Source organism: Cherax quadricarinatus, chromosome 58 (assembly GCF_038502225.1).
Source record: "Cherax quadricarinatus isolate ZL_2023a chromosome 58, ASM3850222v1, whole genome shotgun sequence".
Lineage (NCBI taxonomy): Eukaryota > Metazoa > Arthropoda > Malacostraca > Decapoda > Parastacidae > Cherax > Cherax quadricarinatus.
The window spans coordinates 22,461,698-22,484,341 of NC_091349.1; the positions used below are offsets into that span (position 1 = coordinate 22,461,698).

The window sequence follows — 22,644 nt, forward strand, 5'->3', positions numbered from 1 at the left end:
ACTCTAATTGCCAGGCATAATGAGGGCAAATTCCTAGGCCTATACCTCGACAACAACCTGAACTTCAGCACCCATATCCATCACATAACCAAAAAAGTATCCAAAACGGTTGGGCTCCTCTCCAAGATACGATACTACGTGCCGCAAACTGCCCTTCTCACACTATACCATTCACTTGTATATCCATACCTCACCTATGCTATATGTGCTTGGGGTTCAACTGCAGCAACACACCTAAAGCCAATAATAACCCAACAAAAAGCCGCAGTAAGAATAATCACTAAATCCCATCCCTGGCAACACCCCCCCCCCCCCACTCTTTATAGATCTAAACTTACTCCCTGTTCAGTACATCCCCACTTACTACTGTGCAATCTACATCTACAGGACCTTAAATTCCAATATTAACCTTGACCTAAAACGCTTTCTTGATAGTTGCGACAGAACCCACAGGCACAATACCAGACACAAACATCTCTATGACATTCCCCGTGTCCAACTAAACCTTTACAAAAATTCAATGTATGTCAAAGGCCCTAAAATCTGGAACACCCTACCTGAAAATTCTAAAACTGCAGACACATTCATCACCTTCAAAACTACCATCAGAAAACATCTTATCTCCCTGATACACCCTGTCAACTTATTACACGAATACCACCTGGTGGTTAACACTTACACTCACTCACCCATTTGACCATAAACAGAAATATCAATCTCAATCTCAAAATAATGAATCTTAACTAGTCATAAGTTGGCCTGTGATACTCCAATACTGAAACTATGTATAGTGCCAAAACAAAAGCATTCACATTGCTAAACTCAGAAACTAGTATTTAGTCACTTAGCCATAATACCAACTTACCTCATAATTTTGTAATATTTTAAACTTAAGATTTAATTTAAGTCTGCCCGAAATGCCTAGCCATGCTAGGTGTTCTAGTGGTACACTCTGTAATTATTATTTTACTACATGTAAACAATACAATAACCAAATTCTGTAAACTCAGCATTGTAATCCTTATGGAGAATAAACTTTGAATTTGAATTTGAATTTGAATTATTATTTTACTACATGTAAACCACACAATAACCAAATTCTGTAAACTCAGCATTGTAATCCTTATAGAGAATAAGCCAATTGCCTTACAATAATATGTAACAGTAACAGAAATAATTATAAAGTTTTTTCTTCTCTTTTTTAGTAAATGTCTACAGGAGAAGGGGTTACTAGCCCATTGCTCCCGGCATTTTAGTCGCCTTATACGACACGCATGGCTTACGGAGGAAAGATTCTTTTCCACTTCCCCATGGACAATAGAAGAAATAAAGAGGAACAAGAGCTATTTAGAGGAGAAAAACCTAGATGTATGTATATATATATGCATGTGCATGTCTGTGAAGTGTGACCAAAGTGTAAGTAGGAGTAGCAAGATATCCCTGTTATCTAGCGTGTTTATGAGACAGAAAAAGAAACCAGCAATCCTACCATCATGCAAAACAGTTACAGGTTTCTGTTTCACAGCCATCTGGCAGGACGGTAGTACTTCCCTGGGTGGTTGCTGTTTACCAACCGGCAGGCCGGACTTGAGTCCTGGAGATGGGAAGTACAGTGCCTGCACTCTGAAGGAGGGGTGTTAATGTTGCAGTTTAAAAACTATAGTGTAAAGCACCCTTCTGGCAAGACAGTGATGGAGTGAATGAAGGTGAAAGTTTTTCTTTTTCGGGCCACCCTGCCTTGGTGGGAATCGGCCAGTGTGATAATAAAAAAAATAACAGAAATAATGGTCACATGGAAACAGAACTTCTGTGCAGCATAACAAACATGTACAATTTACATTTATTGCATAGTTTAAGGAGCTTGCACATTAAGGCTCAGCAAAATGTACACATCACCAAAATGTACACATGACTTAACATTTTAAGACATTCAGTCTTGGAACAGGACAATGTCTCTCTCTCATTTGGTCCTGTAGGGTACTAATCCATTCCAGTTTCCATCAAATATCCAAAAAATAGCTCTGGAACTAGTAAATTCTCTTCTTTAGACTTCTTCTCCATCTAAATCTGCATACTGCCAAAGACAGGACAGAGCATAAACTAAGCGCTTGCGCACCATTGCATCACAGCTAAGTTTGGCAAGTTAAGACAGACGATATGTAAAGGATTGCCTGTCACCGCTGAGGAACATGATGCTGACATGGGTGCAGTCACCGGTAATCACTATCTTAGTGAATTCTTTGAAAGAATTTATCTTAAAGGTTCCATAACTAAGTTGCATAGTTATGACTAGTTGTGAGGTATGACAGACAGTCTTTCTGCCGCGGGCCGTGCTGTTCGAGAATCACCAGCCTTGGTAAGATCTTAATCCATGTAACGTTAGTAACGTTCCTGTAGCCACGCAGACAAGGCACCTGCCTGATGTACAGCAAGCCTTCCAAAAGGGTCTGTAAATTCAACTCTCATTTTATCTGGACTGATGCTTATTCGAGTCGGATCATTGAAGAACACACCAACACCATTGTCCGGGAGCTAATATCCAAACCATATTTGTTGGAATAATCTATCCACTTTGATATAAAGAAAAGTGAGGGGCTCTGCACTGATGGATTACTGCTCATATCATCTGGCATATTGTTAAGACAGGCAGCCAAAAGATTGTAAAGTGTGTCTGAGGTGATGTCTCTTCTTACCCACTGGGTTTCCAGTAGAAGCCTTATTGTCTGTAGTACAAATGACAGGACAATTTCTGACGTGGACAAGATGACAAGGTTCCTCCAGAGTCTTTCTTCCTATTTTCCTCCTTTGAGTTACCAGTGATTGGCCTACTATTAGGGGGACTTCCCAGACCACCATCCAAAGTGGAGATCTTACCTGGTTGAGGTTGCTGGTTAGGGATGCGTAGGGTTGAGACTGAGGTAGTAATCTTCTTAATATCCTGAGTGAGAGGATGATGAGACTGTAACTGGGGAAGCAATGGTGGGTGTTGTAGTTGCTCTGGCATTTTATTTTTTATTTATTTATTTATAAATTTTAGCATACATACAGAGGTACAAAAAAATACAGGTAAGAGCAGCATGCCAAAGCCACTTATATGCATAGCATTACGGGCTGGCTTAAAATTAACTTAAGATTAACTAAGCAATGATGAAATCAGTGATAAGACACTATTGTAAACAGATAACTATTAAATACAAATGAGTATTACAAAGACAGGTCATATGGTTGCATGCATTGCTGTTCATTCAGGTAGTGTATTTAAAAAAAATAACAAAATTAGGTTTAACATTTGTGTGATATAATTGTGAGTAACATTTAGGATATACATTTTATATGGTTCAGTTATTCAGTATTTATTTGGTTTTGAGTGAGTAAGTGAACTTTGAGAAGAGACTTGAATTTATAAACAGGTAGTGTTTCTTTTATATTTACAGGTAATGAATTCCAGATTTTAGGGCCTTTTATGTGCATTGAGTTTTTGCATAGCGTGAGATGGACACGAGGAACATCAAAGAGTGATCTGTGCCTTGTATTATGGTCATGTGTTCTGTTGAGGTTGGCAAGGAGATGTTTGAGGGTTGGGTTAATATCAGAGTTAAGTGTTCTATGTATGTAATAAGTGCAATAATAAGTATGGATGTTTTGTATGGTGAGTAGGTTGAGTGTTCTGAATATTGGTGGAGTGTGCTGCCTGTAGTGAGAATTTGTTATCATTCTAACTGCAGCCTTTTGTTGGGTAATTAGTGGTCTGAGATGGTTAGTTGTTGTTGAGCCCCATGCACAAATTCCATAGGTGAGATAGGGGTAAATAAGAGAGTGATAAAGGGCCAGGAGGGCTGACTGTGGAACATAGTACCGTATCTTCGATAGTATGCCTACAGTCTTGGAAATTTTCTTAGAAATTTGTTGTATATGTGTATGAAATTTAAGTCTATTATCGAGGTGGATTCCTAAGAATTTTCCCTCTGTTAGCTTTGTGATAGGTGATCCGTTTATTGTTATGTTAAGAGGTACATCTGTAGCTCTGCTACCAAACTGAATGAAGTAGGTTTTGTCAATGTTTAATGTAAGTTTGTTAGTCCTCATCCAGGTAGATATTTTCTGTAATTCGGTGTTTACAGTATTGGCTAGCGTGACTGGGCTCGGGTGAGAGAAGACGTATGTGGTGTCATCTGCAAAAAGTGTGGGTTTGAGTAATTGCGAAGCATTTGGTAGGTCATTTATGTATAGGAGAAAGAGAAGAGGGCCAAGGACACTTCCCTGTGGGACACCAACTGTAATTGGTTGTGCGGAAGAGCTTGCCCCATTTGCATACACATATTGGCTTCTGTTGCTGAGGTAAGACTTGAGGTAGTTGAGGGAGTGCCCTCTAATACCATAGTGTGACAATTTTACGTGGAGCAAGTCATGGTCAACTGTATCAGAAGCTTTACGTAAGTCAATGAAGATCCCCAGTGGGACTTCTTTTTTCTCTATTGCAGTGTATATATGTTCTAGCATGTGTATAATAGCATCATTAGTATTTTTATTAGGCCTGAATCCAAATTGGCAGGGGTTGAGAATGTTATGGGAGATGAGGTAGGAGTAGATTCGTTTATGAATTAATTTTTCGAAGATTTTTGAGAGAGGGTGTAAATTGGATATTGGCCTATAGTTATTCAACTCTGTTTGGTCTCCTCCTTTATGGATCGGGGTGACCCTTGCTATTTTGAGAACTGTAGGGAAGGTGGAGGATTCAGTGGATTTGACATAGACTTCCCAATAACTTCTAAACTGAACTTTGGCACCTGGGTACAGGCAGAGGCAGATACAGCCCATGGCCCATATATCAGCATCATAAGAATGACCCAACTTGTTCAACACTTCTGGTGTTATGTAATTCGGTTTTCCACATTTTGTTACATTCCTGTAGGTGGCAAGGCCAAAGTCTCCTATCTTCATGAGCATGTCTTCAGTGAGGAACATGTTGCCCAGTTTGAGGTCCCTGTGTATAACTTGCAGCTGGTGCATGTACGCTACCCCTTCCACCAGTTGACGCATGTAGTAGCACACCTCGGGCTCCGTCAGTGTGCGTCAGTGCTTCAACATGTGCACCAAACTCCTTTGGGCACAGTTCTCAAGGATGATGTAGACGTTGGCATCATTTTCGAAGTAGTTGTGGAAGCAGACGACGGGGCGATGCCGCAGATGTCAGTGGACTTCGATCTCTCACGCGATCTTCTTCTGCCAGCCCTAGATCCATCTGTAGACACCCCTGCGTGTGGGCTACTGAAGACACCATCTGCATAGGAGCACCTTCTCGATACTTATATTTCCTATCCTTTTCCAGCTGATAACATTGGTTTCCCACATGACCTCCCTTTTGGCAATATGAACAGGACAAGTTCTTCCTGGCTTTATACACCTCCCTGTTCTGTTGTGGTTGAAACCGGTCACCACTGCATGGCTTATCCAGGGTTCAAGAGGTCACTGCTTCTGAAGGAAATTTTTGGCGAGGTTCTGTTCTTGACTTAATTGGTCGAACCTTCTGGCCTGATTTTACTGCTTCCTCTCTGGATGTTCTATCACTGATCAGCTGGCTGGAGATCTCATAGCGATCGGCCAGTGCAGCGGTCCCCATCACATCAGGTGTTTGATGGTCGATCAGGAACTTCCGCAAATCCCCAGATATAGAATTATAGAAGTCCTCTTGTAGTATTAATTGGGTTAGGCTGCTTATGGTGTTGCTTTGTGAGGCTCTTTGCCACCTCTCAAAAGATACCTTCTTCTGCCTGGTGAAGTCCACCCAAGTTTGCCCTGGTAACCTTTGCAGAGTACAGAAGGCTTGCTGGTAGCTCAAAGGGAGTAGGTCATAGGTCTCCAGTATAACCTGCGGTACATTCTCGAGCTTTACCAGTCAGCGTCATATGCAACAAGACAGCCCAGAATTTCCGGGGCCACTGCATAGCTTGAGCCTGATTTTCTAAAGTATTGAAGTATGTGTCCAGATCAGACTCGCAAAACTTGGGCACCAGAGCTGCTGCTTTATGGATGTCGAAAGGATTTCTGGGGGGCCTCGGGCCTCACAGCTCCTTCCCTTTGCCGCTGATGTTCGTAGAGTATGGTATCCCTCTCAAACTCTTCTGCATTCAGCTTCCTTTGGGCTTCTATTTGGGCCGTCTGTAAAATAATAAGGCGCTCCATCCTTTCGAACTGGCTTTGTGATATGGGCCCAGTCGGTAGTGGAGGAATTGGGGGATACAAGTTTTCCTGTCTTTCCTTGGGTCGAGCACCTGCGCCGGGTGCTTCTAGTGGACCAGGGTCAGAAACTGGGTGATTAGACGCCCCAGTTTCAGGCACCTCTCCCAGGGATGTCAGCTCACCAGCTGCTCACTTTGACTCTGGCACCAGCCACATCACCAGAGGGTGATGAGTTTCTGAAAATTCCTGGTATCTTCTAGGGAGTCGAATGGTGGTTTAGAACTGGATACTTCCCTAGACCCTACCTGGTCAAGAGGAAGGTATGAACTGAACAAAGTAAGGCTTTACCAGCCAACTTTGACTTAATCAGAGCAGGGGTTGAGGAACTCAAAACACCTACTGGTGCTTGGCCAGGTCACACCAGCAGTTTAGACTAATTAAGTGAATGAAATTAAGACACATGTGCAACATCTGGGTATCTTTATTGTAGACGTTTCGCCATCCAGTGGCTTTATCAATACAAATTCTAGGACATAACTTGAAGACAGTAGAACTATGTACAGAAGATGAGGTAATCAGTCCCTCAACCTAGGAGTAGGTGTGAGGAGCACCATAGTCGTGGAGATTCTGAAGCAGAAGAAAGGAGCCTGGCGCTTATATAGTAACGTCAGGTGTAGCAGACGAGGGCATAGTCACTGCTCCTCGCACCTTCTCCTAGGTTGAGGGACTGATTACCTCATCTTCTGTACATAGTTCTACTGTCTTCAAGTTATGTCCTAGAATTTGTATTGATAAAGCCACTGGATGGCGAAACGTCTACAATAAAGATACCCAGATGTTGCACATGTGTCTTAATTTCATTTTGTCGGTAATGTATACCATTCTTACACAGACTAATTAAGTAATCTACCTATATACAAAGCTAAGTAATATACGACCAGATAATATTATAAAGTCGAGTAAATCCATTTTAGCTACTAATGGAATTACTCCTGAATATAATATTAAGTGAAATAGCAAAAATAACATGTAAAAGTATACCATAATAATAATAACAAGTAGAAATTGTCTATTTAAAATGAACAAAAGGGTGTAACAACAGAGCTCATGGAGAATGTAAACAAACATGGTGGGGTGCGGTGACTGTATTAGAAAGTCAGGTGGGGTGAGCCGTATTAAGTGTTTAGGTCATAATTTTAAATGACCATATAAGCAGAACGCCGTAAAGCAAAACGCCGTAAAGCAAAATGCCGTAAAGTGGGGCCCTACTGTACTTAGCTTAACAATACTGCTTCCTTAACCTATTGAACCATGAACAGTCATAAAACACATGAAAATATCATAAAATATTGTACTAGTGCCAGCCCTTTGGTAAAGGTGAGAAAGACTATAGAATTCAAGAAAGAACTCGTAGCAGAGTACCAAAGTGGAGGATGAAGAGAGAGGGGAGAATGTGCCTTTTTCAGTGATTCATTGATTCTACGATATGTATGATACTAAAGCAGCATGAGACGATAAAGGATATAGAGCCAGCCAGCGATAAAGTGTAGCATTAACAGTGTAGCAAGTAAGTTAAGCAATTAATCGATAAAAAAAGGGCAGCACGAACCTAACTCCTCCAATATTGTTGGAGTTATATAGGGCGAGTGACACCGCCGTCTCTAGTCTCTATCACCACCACCACCACTATGTAAGGCTTATGTCTCAGTGGCCCTTATACACCCAACAACACCAACACAGCACAACTCGTGACATACTTAATGACGCATTTTATTCATTCTAGAATATAATCATGTTTCTGTGTTATTAATATTGTTTATTATGTCATATTAAATGAGTTTTGATAGATAAATAAGCCGTAGATTTTTTATTAGTGGCATATTGAAGGACTATCTTGTCCTATCTCCAAACAAACTCTGCCACCGCAACAATTCCTAACATATGTAAAGGCATATTTAAATGATTGGGCGGCTGGGAATTCACGAATGTTTGAAGCCCGTGAAAGTGGAAAATGCGAAGGTTGAGGGAGACCAGTACTCACCTTTTCCCCTTTATTAAGACTACAAATATTTTGAGGTAAATAATAAGTGTAGGTAGTAGGTTGGTAGACAGCAACCACCCAGGGAAGTACTCCCGTCCTGCCAGATGGCTGTGAAACAGAAACCTGTAACCGTTTTACATGATGGTAGGATTGCTGGTGACTTTTTCTGTCTCATAAACACGCTAGATAACAGGGATATCTTGCTACTCCTACTTACACTTTGGTCACACTTCACAGACACACACATGCATATATATATACATACATCTAGGTTTTTCTCCTTTTTCTAAATAGCTCTTGTTCTTCTTTATTTCTTCTATTGTCCATGGGGAAGTGAAAAAGAATCTTTCCTCCGTAAGCCATGCGTGTCGTATGAGGCTACTAAAATGCCAGAAGAAATGGGCTAGTAACCCCTTCTCCTGTAAAGATTTACTAAAAAAAAGAAGAAAAACTTTATAAAACTGGGATGCTTGAATGTGCGTGGATGTAGTGCGGATGACAAGAAACAGATTATTGCTGATGTTATTAATGAAAAGAAGTTGGATGTCCTGGCCCTAAGTGAAACAAAGCTGAAGGGGGTAGGGGAGTTTTGGTGCGGGGAAATAAATGGGATTAAATCTGGAGTATCTGAGAGAGTTAGACCTAAGGAAGGGGTAGCAATAATGTTGAAGGATCAGTTATGGAAGGAGAAAAGAGAATATGAATGTGTAAATTCAAGGATTATGTGGATTAAAGTAAAGGTTGGATGCAAAAAGTGGGTCATAATAAGCGTGTATGCACCTGGAGAAGAGAGGAATGTAGAGGAGAGAGAGAGAGAGATTTTGGGAGATGTTAAGTGAATGTATAGGAACCTTTGAACCAAGTGAGAGAGTAATTGTGGTAGGGGACCTGAATGCTAAAGTAGGAGAAACTTTTAGAGAGGGTGTGGTAGGTAAGTTTGGGGTGCCCGGTGTAAATGATAATGGGAGCCCTTTGATTGAACTTTGTATAGAAAGGGGTTTAGTTATAGGTAATACATATTTTAAGAAAAAGAGGATAAATAAGTATACAAGATATGATGTAGGGCAAAATGACAGTAGTTTGTTGGATTATGTATTGGTAGATAAAAGACTGTTGAGTAGACTTCAGGATGTACATGTTTATAGAGGGGCCACAGATAGATCACTTCTTAGTTGTAGCTACACTGAGAATAAAAGGTAGATGGGATACAAGGAGAATAGAAGCATCAGGGAAGAGAGAGGTGAAGGTTTATAAACTAAAAGAGGAGGCAGTTAGGGTAAGATATAAACAGCTATTGGAGGATAGATGGGCTAACGAGAGCATAGGCAATGGGGTTGAAGAGGTATGGGGTAGGTTTAAAAATGTAGTGTTAGAGTGTTCAGCAGAAGTTTGTGGTTACAGGAAAGTGGGTGCAGGAGGGAAGAGGAGCGATTTGTGGAATGATGATGTAAAGAGAGTAGTAAGGGAGAAAAAGTTAGCATATGAGAAGTTTTTATAAAGTAGAAGTGATGCAAGGAGGGAAGAGTATATGGAGAAAAAGAGAGAGGTTAAGAGAGTGGTGAAGCAATGTAAAAAGAGAGCAAATGAGAGAGTGGGTGAGATGTTATCAACAAATTTTGTTGAAAATAAGAAAAAGTTTTGGAGTGAGATTAACAAGTTAAGGAAGCCTAGAGAACAAATGGATTTGTCAGTTAAAAATAGGAGTGGAGAGTTATTAAATGGAGAGTTAGAGGTATTGGGAAGATGGAGGGAATATTTTGAGGAATTGTTAAATGTTTAAGAAGATATGGAAGCTGTGTATAGGGAAAGGAGGAATAACAGCTTGTAGGAGTGAGGAAGAGCCAGTTGTGAGTGTGGGGAAGTTCGTGAGGCAGTAGGTAAAATGAAAGGGGGTAAGGCAGCTGGGACTGATGGGATAAAGATAGAAATGTTAAAAGCAGGTGGGGATATAGTTTTGGAGTGGTTGGTGCTATTATTTAATAAAAGTATGGAAGATGGTAAGGTACCTAGGGATTGGAAGAGAGCATGCATAGTTTCTTTGTATAAAGGCAAAGGGGACTAAAGAAAGTGCAAAAAATTATAGGGGGATAAGTCTGTTGAGTATACCTGGTAAAGTGTATGGTAGAGTTATTGTTGAAAGAATTAAGAGTAAGATGGAGAATAGGATAGCAGATGAACAAGGAGGCTTTAGGAAAGGTAGGGAGTGTGTGGATCAGGTGTTTACAGTGAAACATATAAGTGAACAGTATTTAGATAAGGCTAAAGAGGTTTTTGTGGCATTTATGGATTTGGAAAATTTGTATGACAGGGTGGATAGGGACGCAATGTGGCAGATGTTGCAGGTGTATGGTGTAGGAGGTAGGTTACTGAAAGCAGGAAGAGTTTTTACGAGGATAGTGAGGCTCAAGTTAGAGTATGTAGGAAAGAGGGAAATTATTTCCCAGTAAAAGTAGGCCTTAGACAAGGATGTGTGATGTCACCGTGGTTGTTTAATATATTTATAGGTGGGGTTGTAAGAGAAGTAAATGAGGGGGTCTTGGCAAGAGGTGTGCAGTTAAAAGATAAAGAATCACACATAAAGTGGGAGTTGTCACAGTTGTTCTTTGCTGATGACACTGTGCTCTTGGGAGATTCTGAAGAGAAGCTGCTGAGGTTGGTGGATGAATTTGATAGGGTATGTAAAAGAAGAAAATTAAAAGTGAATACAGGAAAGAGTAAGGTTATGAGGATAACAAAAAGATTAGGTGATGAAAGATTGGATATCAGATTGGAGGGAGAGAGTATGGAGGAGGTGAATGCATTCAGATATTTGGGAGTGGAAGTGAAAGCAGATGGGTCTATGAAAGATGAGCAGAATCAGAGAATTGATGAGGGGAAAAGGGTGAGTGGTGCACTTAGGAGTCTGTGGAGACAAAGAACTTTGTCCTTGGAGGCAAAGAGGGGAATGTATGAGAGTATAGTTTTACTAACGCTCTTATATGGGTGTGAAGCATGGGTGATGAATGTTGCAGCGAGGAGAAGGCTGGAGGCAGTGGAGATGTCATGTATGAGGGCAATGTATGGTGTGAATATAATGCAGAGAATTCGTATTTTGGAAGTTTGGAGGAGGTGCGGGATTGCCAAAACTGTTGTCCAGAGGGCTGAGGAAGGGTTGTTGAGGTGGTTCAGACATGTAGAGAGAATGGAGTGAAACAGAATGACTTCAAAAGTGTATCAGTCTCTAGTGGAAGGAAGGCGGGATAGGGGTCGGCCTAGGAAAGGTTGGAGGGAGGGGGTAAAGGAGGTTTTTTGTGCGAGGGGCTTGGACTTCCAGCGGGCATGCGTGAGGGTGTTTGATAGGAGTGAATGGAAACAAATGGTTTTTAATACTTGACGTGCTGTTGGAGTGTGAGCAAAGTAACATTTATGAAGGGATTCAGGGAAACCGGCAGGCCGGACTTGAGTCCTGGAGATGGGAAGTGCAGTGCCTGCACTCTGAAGGAGGGGTGTTAATGTTGCAGTTTAAAAACTGTAGTGTAAAGCACCCTTCTGGCAAGACAGTGATGGAGTGAATGATGGTGAAAGTTTTTCTTTTTCAGGCCACCCTGTCTTGGTGGGAATCGGCCAGTGTGTTAATAATAATAAAAAAAAATAAGTGTACTTTGTGTGTATTTTACTTTTTATTGTTTTTTAATGCCTAGTTCTATTGCTAACTTAATATATGTTGGAGTAAACTTATCTGGCATTTATATGCATTTATTAGTGGAAAAAATGACGTTCTTCTTTCTGGCGATGTCTGCTTTCCGGCAGTAGCCTGGAACCTAACCTGCCATGTAAATGGGTCCCTACTGTATACGTCTCCAACATTATCATTATGCAAAACAGAGGCAAGTGCATTTTAGCTAAATTTACCAATAAAACAACACATTCTGCCAGGACCTAATCTCATGATCCAGACCACATCCACCATTACCTGACTTTGGCTGCCTACACTTGACCTGGACTCCCCACCTTGCCATAACTTGTCAGGCTACTTCAGTTATACCAGATAGAACATTTCATCTTCCTCTGACCTCAGTCTCACCCAGCACCTGTCTCCACCACTGATCAGCATTATATACAGTGTAAGTTGTTTATTTTGATATTTTGTGTTCTTGATACAGCCTCATGTTGCTGAAACATCATAGTACAGGTCTGCCATCACAAATCCGGCAATCAGTTATTCGGTTCCTTCAGTTATTCGGCACTAATTTTGGCTAGCATAATTTTAAATTTCCAGGGTCACCACACCAACCTGCTGGTACTGTTTGGTGGTGCTACTTGTTGCATAAGTCATTCCAGTTTCTTTTTCTCCATTTATTGTTTTAACCTGCTTACTTTTAGCCCTAGCCATGGCTCCAATGAATAAAAGAAATGCTTCTCATTATGTAAAGCACCTACACAGTACATTATCCATTAAAGATAAGGTGGCTTTGAAGCCACTGTCGGTTGTCATGAGCTGTCTCATGAAGCAGGAGAATATGCTTTATTATTATGCTAATATCAACACTACAGCTTATTTGCCTATCACAATTGATCTAATATGACATAAGAAACAATATAAATAACATAAAACATGTTAAATACTCCAGAAGGAATAATATTTGGCATAACACCGAGCAGTTCGACGGAGGTATGAAGAGGATATGGTAAACAAATACCATTCTCCTATTCTTGTCTTGGTGGCTTATGTTAGAGAAAACGGAGTATAGCATAGGGCTAACTATGATATACACTCGTACTCCACCATAAACATGAAGCAAAAAAGTTATTTTCTCTCTATAGATTATCACACATAGCAGCATATGTGTAGAGAACCTAGGATAACCCCAAAAAAGTCAACGTGGCTTATTTTTAGTACCTGGCTTGGATTAGCCATATATGATTTTTGGTAAATATTTGATTCTCAGCCAGGGTAGAAACATTAGGCATGTTTCTTTACACCTGTTGTCTTTGTTTACCCATCAGTAAATGGGTACCTGGGTGTTAGTCGACTAGTGTTTACCTGGAGTTTACCTGGAGAGAGTTCCGGGGGTCAACGCCCCCGCGGCCCGGTCTGAGACCAGGCCTCCTGGTGGATCAGAGCCTGATCAACCAGGCTGTTGCTGCTGGCTGCACGCAAACCAACATACGAGCCACAGCCCGGCTGATCCGGAACTGACTTTAGGTGCTTGTCCAGTGCCAGCTTGAAGACTGCCAGGGGTCTGTTGGTAATCCCCCTTATGTGTGCTGGGAGGCAGTTGAACAGTCTCGGGCCCCTGACACTTATTGTATGGTCTCTTAACGTGCTAGTGACACCCCTGCTTTTCATTGGGGGGATGGTGCATCGTCTGCCAAGTCTTTTGCTTTCGTAGTGGGTGATTTTCGTGTGCAAGTTCGGTACTAGTCCCTCTAGGATTTTCCAGGTGTATATAATCATGTATCTCTCCCTCCTGCGTTCCAGGGAATACAGGTTTAGGAACCTCAAGCGCTCCCAATAATTGAGGTGTTTTATCTCCGTTATGCGCGCCGTGAAAGTTCTCTGTACATTTTCTAGGTCGGCAATTTCACCTGCCTTGAAAGGTGCTGTTAGTGTGCAGCAATATTCCAGCCTAGATAGAACAAGTGACCTGAAGAGTGTCATCATGGGCTTGGCCTCCCTAGTTTTGAAGGTTCTCATTATCCATCCTGTCATTTTTCTAGCAGATGCGATTGATACAATGTTATGGTCCTTGAAGGTGAGATCCTCCGACATGATCACTCCCAGGTCTTTGACGTTGGTGTTTCGCTCTATTTTGTGGCCAGAATTTGTTTTGTACTCTGATGAAGATTTAATTTCCTCATGTTTACCATATCTGAGTAATTGAAATTTCTCATCGTTGAACTTCATATTGTTTTCTGCAGCCCACTGAAAGATTTGGTTGATGTCTGCCTGGAGCTTTGCAGTGTCTGCAATGGAAGACACTGTCATGCAGATTCGGGTGTCATCTGCAAAGGAAGACACGGTGCTGTGGCTGACATCCTTGTCTATGTCGGATATAAGGATGAGGAACAAGATGGGAGCGAGTACTGTGCCTTGTGGAACAGAGCTTTTCACCGTAGCTGCCTCGGACTTTACTCTGTTGACGACTACTCTCTGTGTTCTGTTAGTGAGGAAATTATAGATCCATCGACCGACTTTTCCTGTTATTCCTTTAGCACGCATTTTGTGCGCTATTACGCCATGGTCACACTTGTCGAAGGCTTTTGCAAAGTCTGTATATATTACATCTGCATTCTTTTTGTCTTCTAGTGCATTTAGGACCTTGTCGTAGTGGTCCAATAGTTGAGACAGACAGGAGCGACCTGTTCTAAACCCATGTTGCCCTGGGTTGTGTAACTGATGGGTTTCTAGATGCGTGGTGATCTTGCTTCTTAGGACCCTTTCAAAGATTTTTATGATATGGGATGTTAGTGCTATTGGTCTGTAGTTCTTTGCTGTTGCTTTACTGCCCCCTTTGTGGAGTGGGGCTATGTCTGTTGTTTTTAGTAACTGTGGGACGACCCCCGTGTCCATGCTCCCTCTCCATAGGATGGAAAAGGCTCGTGATAGGGGCTTCTTGCAGTTCTTGATGAACACAGAGTTCCATGAGTCTGGCCCTGGGGCAGAGTGCATGGGCATGTCATTTATCGCCTGTTCGAAGTCATTTGGCGTCAGGATAACATCGGATAGGCTTGTGTTAATCAAATTTTGTGGCTCTCTCATAAAAAATTCATTTTGATCTTCGACTCTCAGTCTGGTTAGCGGCTTGCTAAAAACTGAGTCATATTGGGACTTGAGTAGCTCACTCATTTCCTTGTTGTCATCTGTGTAGGACCCATCTTGTTTAAGTAGGTGCCCAATACTGGACGTTGTTCTCGATTTTGATTTGGCATAGGAGAAGAAATACTTTGGGTTTCTTTCGATTTCATTTATGGCTTTTAGTTCTTCCCGCGATTCCTGACTCCTAAAGGATTCTTTTAGCTTAAGTTCGATGCTTGCTATTTCTCTGACCAGTGTCTCCCTACGCATTTCAGATATATTGACCTCTTTTAGCCGCTCTGTTATTCTTTTCCGTCGCCTGTAAAGGGAGCGCCTGTCTCTTTCTGTTTTACATCTACTCCTCCTTTTTCTTAGAGGAATAAGCCTTGTGCATACATCGAGTGCTACCGAGTTAATCTGTTCTAGGCATAAGTTGGGGTCTGTGTTGCTTAGTATATCTTCCCAGCTTATATCGGTTAGGACTTGGTTTACTTGGTCCCACTTTATGTTTTTGTTATTGAAGTTGAATTTGGTGAATGCTCCCTCGTGACTAATCTCATTATGTCGGTCTGGGGCTCCACGCATACATGACTGAACCTCAATTATGTTGTGATCTGAGTATATTGTTTTTGATATGGTGATATTTCTTATCAGATCATCATTGTTAGTGAAGATGAGGTCTAGTGTATTCTCCAGTCTAGTAGGCTCTATTATTTGCTGGTTTAAATTGAATTTTGTGCAGAGATTTAAAAGCTCGCGTGAGTGTGAGTTTTCATCAGAGGTGCCTCCTGGTGTTATTACTGCAACAATATTATTTGCTATATTCCTCCATTTTAGGTGCCTTAAGTTGAAATCCCCCAGGAGCAAGATGTTGGGTGCAGGAGCTGGAAGGTTTTCCAGACAGTGGTCAATTTTTAACAGCTGTTCCTGGAATTGCTGGGATGTTGCATCCGGTGTGGGTGTTATCCTGGGACACTGACCTAATTTTCTTGAAATACTCAGCATAACAAGTGCCTTTCTATACAGTAGTATGTCACTCGTATTGTAGATAGTGACCCTCGTGTTGTAGATAGTCTTAATGACCCTCGTGTAGTAGATAGTCTTTTTAGTATGATAATAAGATGTTATCTTCATTATAGAATAATAAGAAAATATAACATTTATATTATAATAATAAGGTAAAAGAACCCCAATGGAAATAAGTCACTGTGTCTGACTTTTTTGAGTTATCCTAGGTTCTCTACACATATGCTGCTATGTATGATAATTCTATGTAACTGTATTTGTGTATACAGTGAACCCCTGGTTCGCGATACTAATCCGTTCCTGAGAGCTTATCGTAAACCAAAAATATCTGAAAGTGAATCAATTTTCCCCATAAGAAATAATGGAAATCAAATTAATCCGTGCAAGACACCCAAAAGTATGAAAAAAAAAACTTTTACCACAAGAAATATTAAGTTTAATGCAATAGAATAGTAATCACAGTAACAACAATAACAATAAATAACAATAAATAATGAAAGAATAATTGACTTACCTTTAATGAAGATCTGGTGATGATTGATGGGATGGGAGGAGGGGAGAGTGTGGATGGTGTTAGCATTTAGAAAGGGAATCCCCCTCCATTAGGACTTGAGGTAGCAAGTCCTTTTCCGGGGTTACTTCCCTTCTTCTTTTAATGCCACTAGGACCAGCTTGAGAGTCACTGGACTTCTGTCGCACAACATAACTGGCAGCCTCACCATGCCTAATCACACTATGTATGCCACTACGATTCTTAAATCTTTCAAACTAACCTTTGCTGGCCTTAAATTTACTCACATCACCACTAGTTGCAGGCAATTTCTTTACCAAATCGTCATGCAACTGCCTAGCCTTTTCACAAATGATTGCTTGAGAGATGCTATCTCCTGCTATCTGTTTTTCATTTATCCACACCAATAACAGTCTCTCAACATTTTCTAACACTTGTGGTCGCTGTTTCGTAATCACAGTTGCACCTTTTGCAAGAACAGCTTCCTTGATTGCCGTTTTCTTGCTCACTATAGTAGAGATGGTTGATTGGGGTTTGCTATACAACCTGACCAGCTCCGACACACGCACTCCACTTTCATACTTTGCAATTATCTCTTTCTTCATTTCAACAGTCATTAGCACCCTTGGTCTCGAAAGGTTGGCACTGGGAGCTTTCTTGGGGCCCATGGTGACTTATTTTGCAAAAACAGGCACCAAAAACAGTGATAATATGGATAATATGGAGTGTACCGAATGTATCCTTAGATGCGCGCACACTGGCTAGCTTGTAAACACTGGCACACACAGGGCAGTTCAGGCCACACATGGACACGTCTCGTATGAACCACATCGCATACCGGATTTTGTATCGGGAAGCGAGGCAAATTTTCTGCGATATAATGCATCGGTTACCGGATTTATCGGATACCGATAGCATCGCGAACCAGGGGTCCAGTGTACCTGAATAAACTTACTTACTTACTGATGTCAGCTTGGCCTGTATACCTTGTACATGTACGTGTAGTAAATAAAGATATTATTATTATTATTATTATTATTATATTATTATTTTCTCAGTTGTTTGTTGGGTTATCTTATTCAAACTTGAGCAATGTATGATGGAAATATACTTCTTCACGTACACCAAAAATGAAAGAAATCAGACCATAAATAGCGGAGTTCACTTCTCAGCCATTAGCGGCTGCTTAGCAGTAAATTTTTGTATGGTTGTTACGGTTATATATTCTCATTTTTTCGGTCTCATTTGATAGAATGAAAGATATATTACAGAAATAGATATAATTTTGATTGCTTTCATGACGAAAAGTACCTTGAAATTGCGCTCACAGTAGCGAAAATGTTCTATTTAGCGAAACTCAAGAGTAAACAAATGACGTCACCGTCCAATACCTGTCCGCCTGCCAGTCCAAATTCCAGTACGGAGTCAAAAATGGCTTGACATTATTTATACAATTATTACAATAATGCAGCAGTCTGCATAACAGTAAATCTTTTATTTTTATTTGTGAATAAAAATTCCAAATGGTAAGCAAGAGTAATATAAGAGGGGCCTGGAGCCGTGACTAATGAACAGAGAAAATGTTATTTTAGTGCCAGGAATGTCTACATTGTTTATTCTGGACACTATTTTGAAATTGGCATCTGTTGAAATTTGTGTGAAATTGGCCAAATTACCAATTTCTGACCACTTTATTGGGTGAATGGGCAGTTTCTTGTACTCAGTTGACAGAATAGAAGTAAATAAGTTTATTCAGATATACACAAATACAGTTACATAGATTATCATACATAGCAGCGTATGTATAGAGAACCTAGGATAACCCAGAAAAGTCAGACAAAGTGACTTATTTCCAGTACCTGGCTTGGGCTTGCCATATATGATTTTTGGTAAATATTTTTTTTTCTCAGTTGTTTGTTGGGCTATCTCATTGAAACTTGGGCAATGTATGATGGAAAGCTGCTTCTTAACGTACAACAAAAATAAAAATGACAGACGATAAATAAGGGAGTTCACTTCTCAGCCATTAGCCGCCTCTTTGCAGTATATTTTCGTATGGTTTTTATGGTTGTATTCTCATTTTTTGGACTCATTTGATATAATGGAAGATATATTACAGAAATAGACATGATTTTGATTGCTTTCATGACAAAAAGTACCTTGAAATTGAGCTCAAAGTAGCGGAAATGTTTGATTTTTGCCGATGTTCAATGAACTGTGTAAGTCAAGTTGGTTAATTTTATTAAGTGTATTCTAACTTAACCACTCTGTAATTCGGCAAACTCAGTAATCCGGCACACTACAGGTCCCAGTGATGCCGGATTTGTGATGGAGGACCTGTAGTAAATGTTTTTACTTGCTGTTTGTGTCTTTTTAACCATTCACAAGGTGTTTCATAGCCTCCATTAAATATCTGAGTTTTTAGTTTTTGTCTATTTTGTTTTGCCTGGTCAGAGATATCATTGCTTCACATTTACACAAGTTCTTGATGTTTTTTCATGCGAATCATGCTTCATGAAAACCAGCATTAAAAAAATAAATTGAGCAACAGACTCGTGAAATTCTGCCTTTTTTGATGATAAATGATGAGGTGCAGGCATACAAATAATTTAATAATAGATTCTGGTCATGTCATCGCTTTACTTTTATCATTATATATTTGTTTCAGATTTGCCCAGAAGGCATTGTGTTGTTTGCTGTTTGCAAAACTATCAGGTGTTACTGTAATTTCTGCAAGCTCATACCAGTACAGTGTAACTTTAGATATAAACCTTCATCTTCGTCATTGACCTGAAGTGTTCTTGCAGCTCATATCCAGACCACGTGATCAAGCTTACTGTTCGTGACCTAGGAAGAGAGGACTTGCTGGAATCAGTAGCCAGACGATTCCATGAGAGGATACTAGTTGGCCAGGGGAAGTATGAACTGCTGAGACTATTACGTTACTCTGACGCTTTTACTACCAACCCTGAGGAGGCACGCATCCATGCTGTTCCTTTGCACCAGGTGAGTGTTATGCATTTATTGTTGTGGGTGTACTTGATATGTGTGTACTTCACCTGATGCTGTAGTTGTACTGCACTTGTTGCTGCAAATGTACTTGTTATAGGTGTACTCCACTTACTGCTGCTGCAGTTTTTGTACTGCACTTGTTCATGTAGGTATATCCAGGAATGGGGTCAAGTATGTACATACAAAAAATTTGCAGATATAAGTATGTTAACTCAGAAAAAGGGTAAAATTCCAGTACACATATTTATTGCTGCAAACACTTGTGGAATATAGCTGCGGTATAGAAAAAGGCATGCTCTGTACCACAATGTTTTAAACCTTTTTGGTTTAAAACAGCAACTTTGCACTGTATTTTTGTATGGTATTTATGGTTGTATTCTAGTTTTCCTGGTCTCATTTTATAGAATGGAAGACATATTAAAAAAAATGAGATGATTTTGATTGGTTTCACAATGAAAAGTACCTTGTAATTGAGCTCAAAGTAGCAGAAAAGTTCGATTTTTGCCAAAGTTCAAAAGTAAACAAATCATGCCACGCATCCAATACACATCAACTAATGAGTCTAATATTCTTTCACAAGTGTGCTGATATTATTTATACCATTTCTACACTAATGCAGTAGTCTGCATAATAGTAAATCTTCTATTTTTTGTGAGAATAAAAATTCAAAGTAGAAAGCAAAAGAAATGTAAGAGGGGCCCGGGGACGTAACTAATGAACAGAGGAAATGTTATTTTAGTGCCAGGAATGTCTGTCTTGTTTATTCTGGACCCTATTTGGAAACTGGCATCTTTTGAAATTTGTGTGAAACTGGCAAAATTGCTAATTTCTGACCACTTTACTGGATAGTTGAAATAGGTAAATGGGTGGTTTCACATACTCATTCTATAGAAACAACGGAATTCTAGCGAAATAGTTATGATTTTTGTCAACTAGTGCATTAGAATTAGCCAAAAATAGGGCTCAAAGTGGGCGAAATCACTGAGACCGCTATTATATATTCGCCGTTTTCGTCCCATACATTAGTTGATTTCGTACATTCCAGTTCATCAGAGTAATAGTTGGCAGTGCCTCCTCTTGATTGGTCGGGCCTGCACTGACCCACATGGAACCAGTAATGACCAAAATAAAGCTGCTAATGATGTAAAAAGCTGACCAATTACAACTAAAAGAGGACTGCCCAGCATACCAAACACCAGCCTTCTGCCAGACATAATACAGTGGTCCCTCGTTGTTCGTAATTAATCCGTTCCTGGAGCCGTTACTATAAGCGAAATTTACGATTTACGAATCAATTTTCCCCATAAGAAATAATGTAAATTCAATTAATCCGTTCCTGACACCCAGAAGTATTAAAACAAAAAAATTTTTAACATGAAATATGCATGTAGTACATAAACAATACAATGGGAAATGATGAATGAAACATTAACAGCATAACACTTACCTTTATTGGAGATTCTTCTTAGTGTATGGGAGACTGGAGGAGGAGAGAGAGTGGATTGTTTATAGTTTGGAAGGGGAATCCCCTTGCATCAACACCTCAGGTACCATTTGCTTTTCTGGGGTTGCTTCTCTTCTCTGTTTCTTAATGCCACTAGGACCACCTTGAGAGTCACTGGAGTCCTGTCTCACAAAATAACTGTGGAGAGAGCTCTGTTTCTGGCGTCTCTTTAACACTTCCCTAAAATGGCCCAAGACTTTGTCACTGTACATGTTGCCAACCTGGCTTGCAACAACCTTGTTAGGGTGATGTTTCTCCATAAAGCTTTCCATCTTACCCCACATAGTAAAAATCTCTTTAATTTCTGAAGAAGGCACCTTCTTCCATCTCTCTTCCTCCTCCTCTGCAGCAAGATTCTGAGCTACAATGTGTTGCTCCTCCTGCTGAAGCTCTTGCAGCTCCTCAGTGGTGAGCTCTTCATTGTGGTCTTCCACCAATTCTTCCACATCCTCCAAACTCACATCTAACCCCATGGAACTCCCCAGTGCCACAATTGATTTTACAACAGACATAGGCTCATTAGGGTCAGTCCCAAATTCTTCAAAATCCCTCTTGTCGACACAATCTGGCCACAATTTTCTCCAGGCAGAGTTCAAAGTCCTGGTAGTCACTCCCTCCCAAGCCATACCTATAAGGGTTATGCAGTGGAGGATGCTGAAGTGTTCTCTCCAAAATTCCCTTAGGGTCAAGTGAGTGTCTGTGGTCACAGTCAAGCACCTGTGAAACACTGCTTTTGTGTAGAGTTTTTTAAAGTTTGCAATAACCTGCTGGTCCAAGGGTTGGAGGAGAGGAGTGGTATTCGGGGGCAAGAACTTTACTGTGATGAACCCAAACTCCTCGAAAATTAGGTCATCCAAGTTTGGAGGATGAGCAGGTGCATTGTCCATTACTAGCAGGCACTTGAGATCCAATTTCTTTTCCAGGAGATACTCCTTCACACTAGGGCCAAACACTTCATTGAACCACTCGACGAAAATTTCCCTTGTGACCCATGCCTTACTATTAGATTTCCAAAACACATACAATTTACTCTTCATAACATTGTTTTTCCTGAACACTCTGGGATTTTCAGAATGGTACACTAGTAATGGCTTCACTTTGAAATCCCCACTAGCATTAGCACAGAACATTAGCATCAGCCTGTCTTTCATAGGCTTGTGTCCTGGCATTGCTTTTTCCTCTTGTGCAATGAAGGTCCTCTTTGGCATTTTCTTCCAAAAGAGGCCTGTTTCATCCCAATTGAACACTTGTTCAGGTTTCATTCCTTCAGCCTCTATGTACTCCTGGAATTCATGCACGTATTTTTCAGCCGCCTTGTGGTCCAAACTGGCAGCCTCACCATGCCTTACCACACTGTGTATTCCAGTACGGTTCTTAAATCTCTCAAACCAGCCTTTGCTGGCCTTAAATTCACTCACTTCACCACTATTTGCAGGCAATTTCTTTACCAAATCTTCATGCAACTGCCTAGCCTTTTCACAAATAAACGAAGTCATAAGAGTATCTCCTGCTAATTGTTTCTCATTTATCCACACCAATAATAACTTCTCAACCTCTTCCAGTACTGGTGATCTCATTTTTGTCAGCATAGT

General features: G+C 40.5%; 1 protein-coding gene and 1 pseudogene across 12 annotated transcripts in view; one reads left to right on the forward strand and one right to left on the reverse strand.

Annotated features, from left to right (window-relative positions):
* Positions 1-22,644, forward strand: part of LOC138854425 (5' exonuclease Apollo-like) — a 316,784-nt gene that overhangs the window by 255,097 nt on the left and 39,043 nt on the right. For all 12 annotated transcript variants that reach the window (XM_070097646.1, XM_070097647.1, XM_070097643.1 and 9 more), the window contains one exon: positions 19,344-19,542. In XM_070097646.1, the coding sequence (XP_069953747.1) occupies positions 19,344-19,542 (199 nt within the window). The remainder of the gene's footprint in view (positions 1-19,343; positions 19,543-22,644) is intronic.
* LOC128697947 (serine/threonine-protein kinase PLK2-like) lies at positions 1,762-4,205 on the reverse strand (annotated as a pseudogene).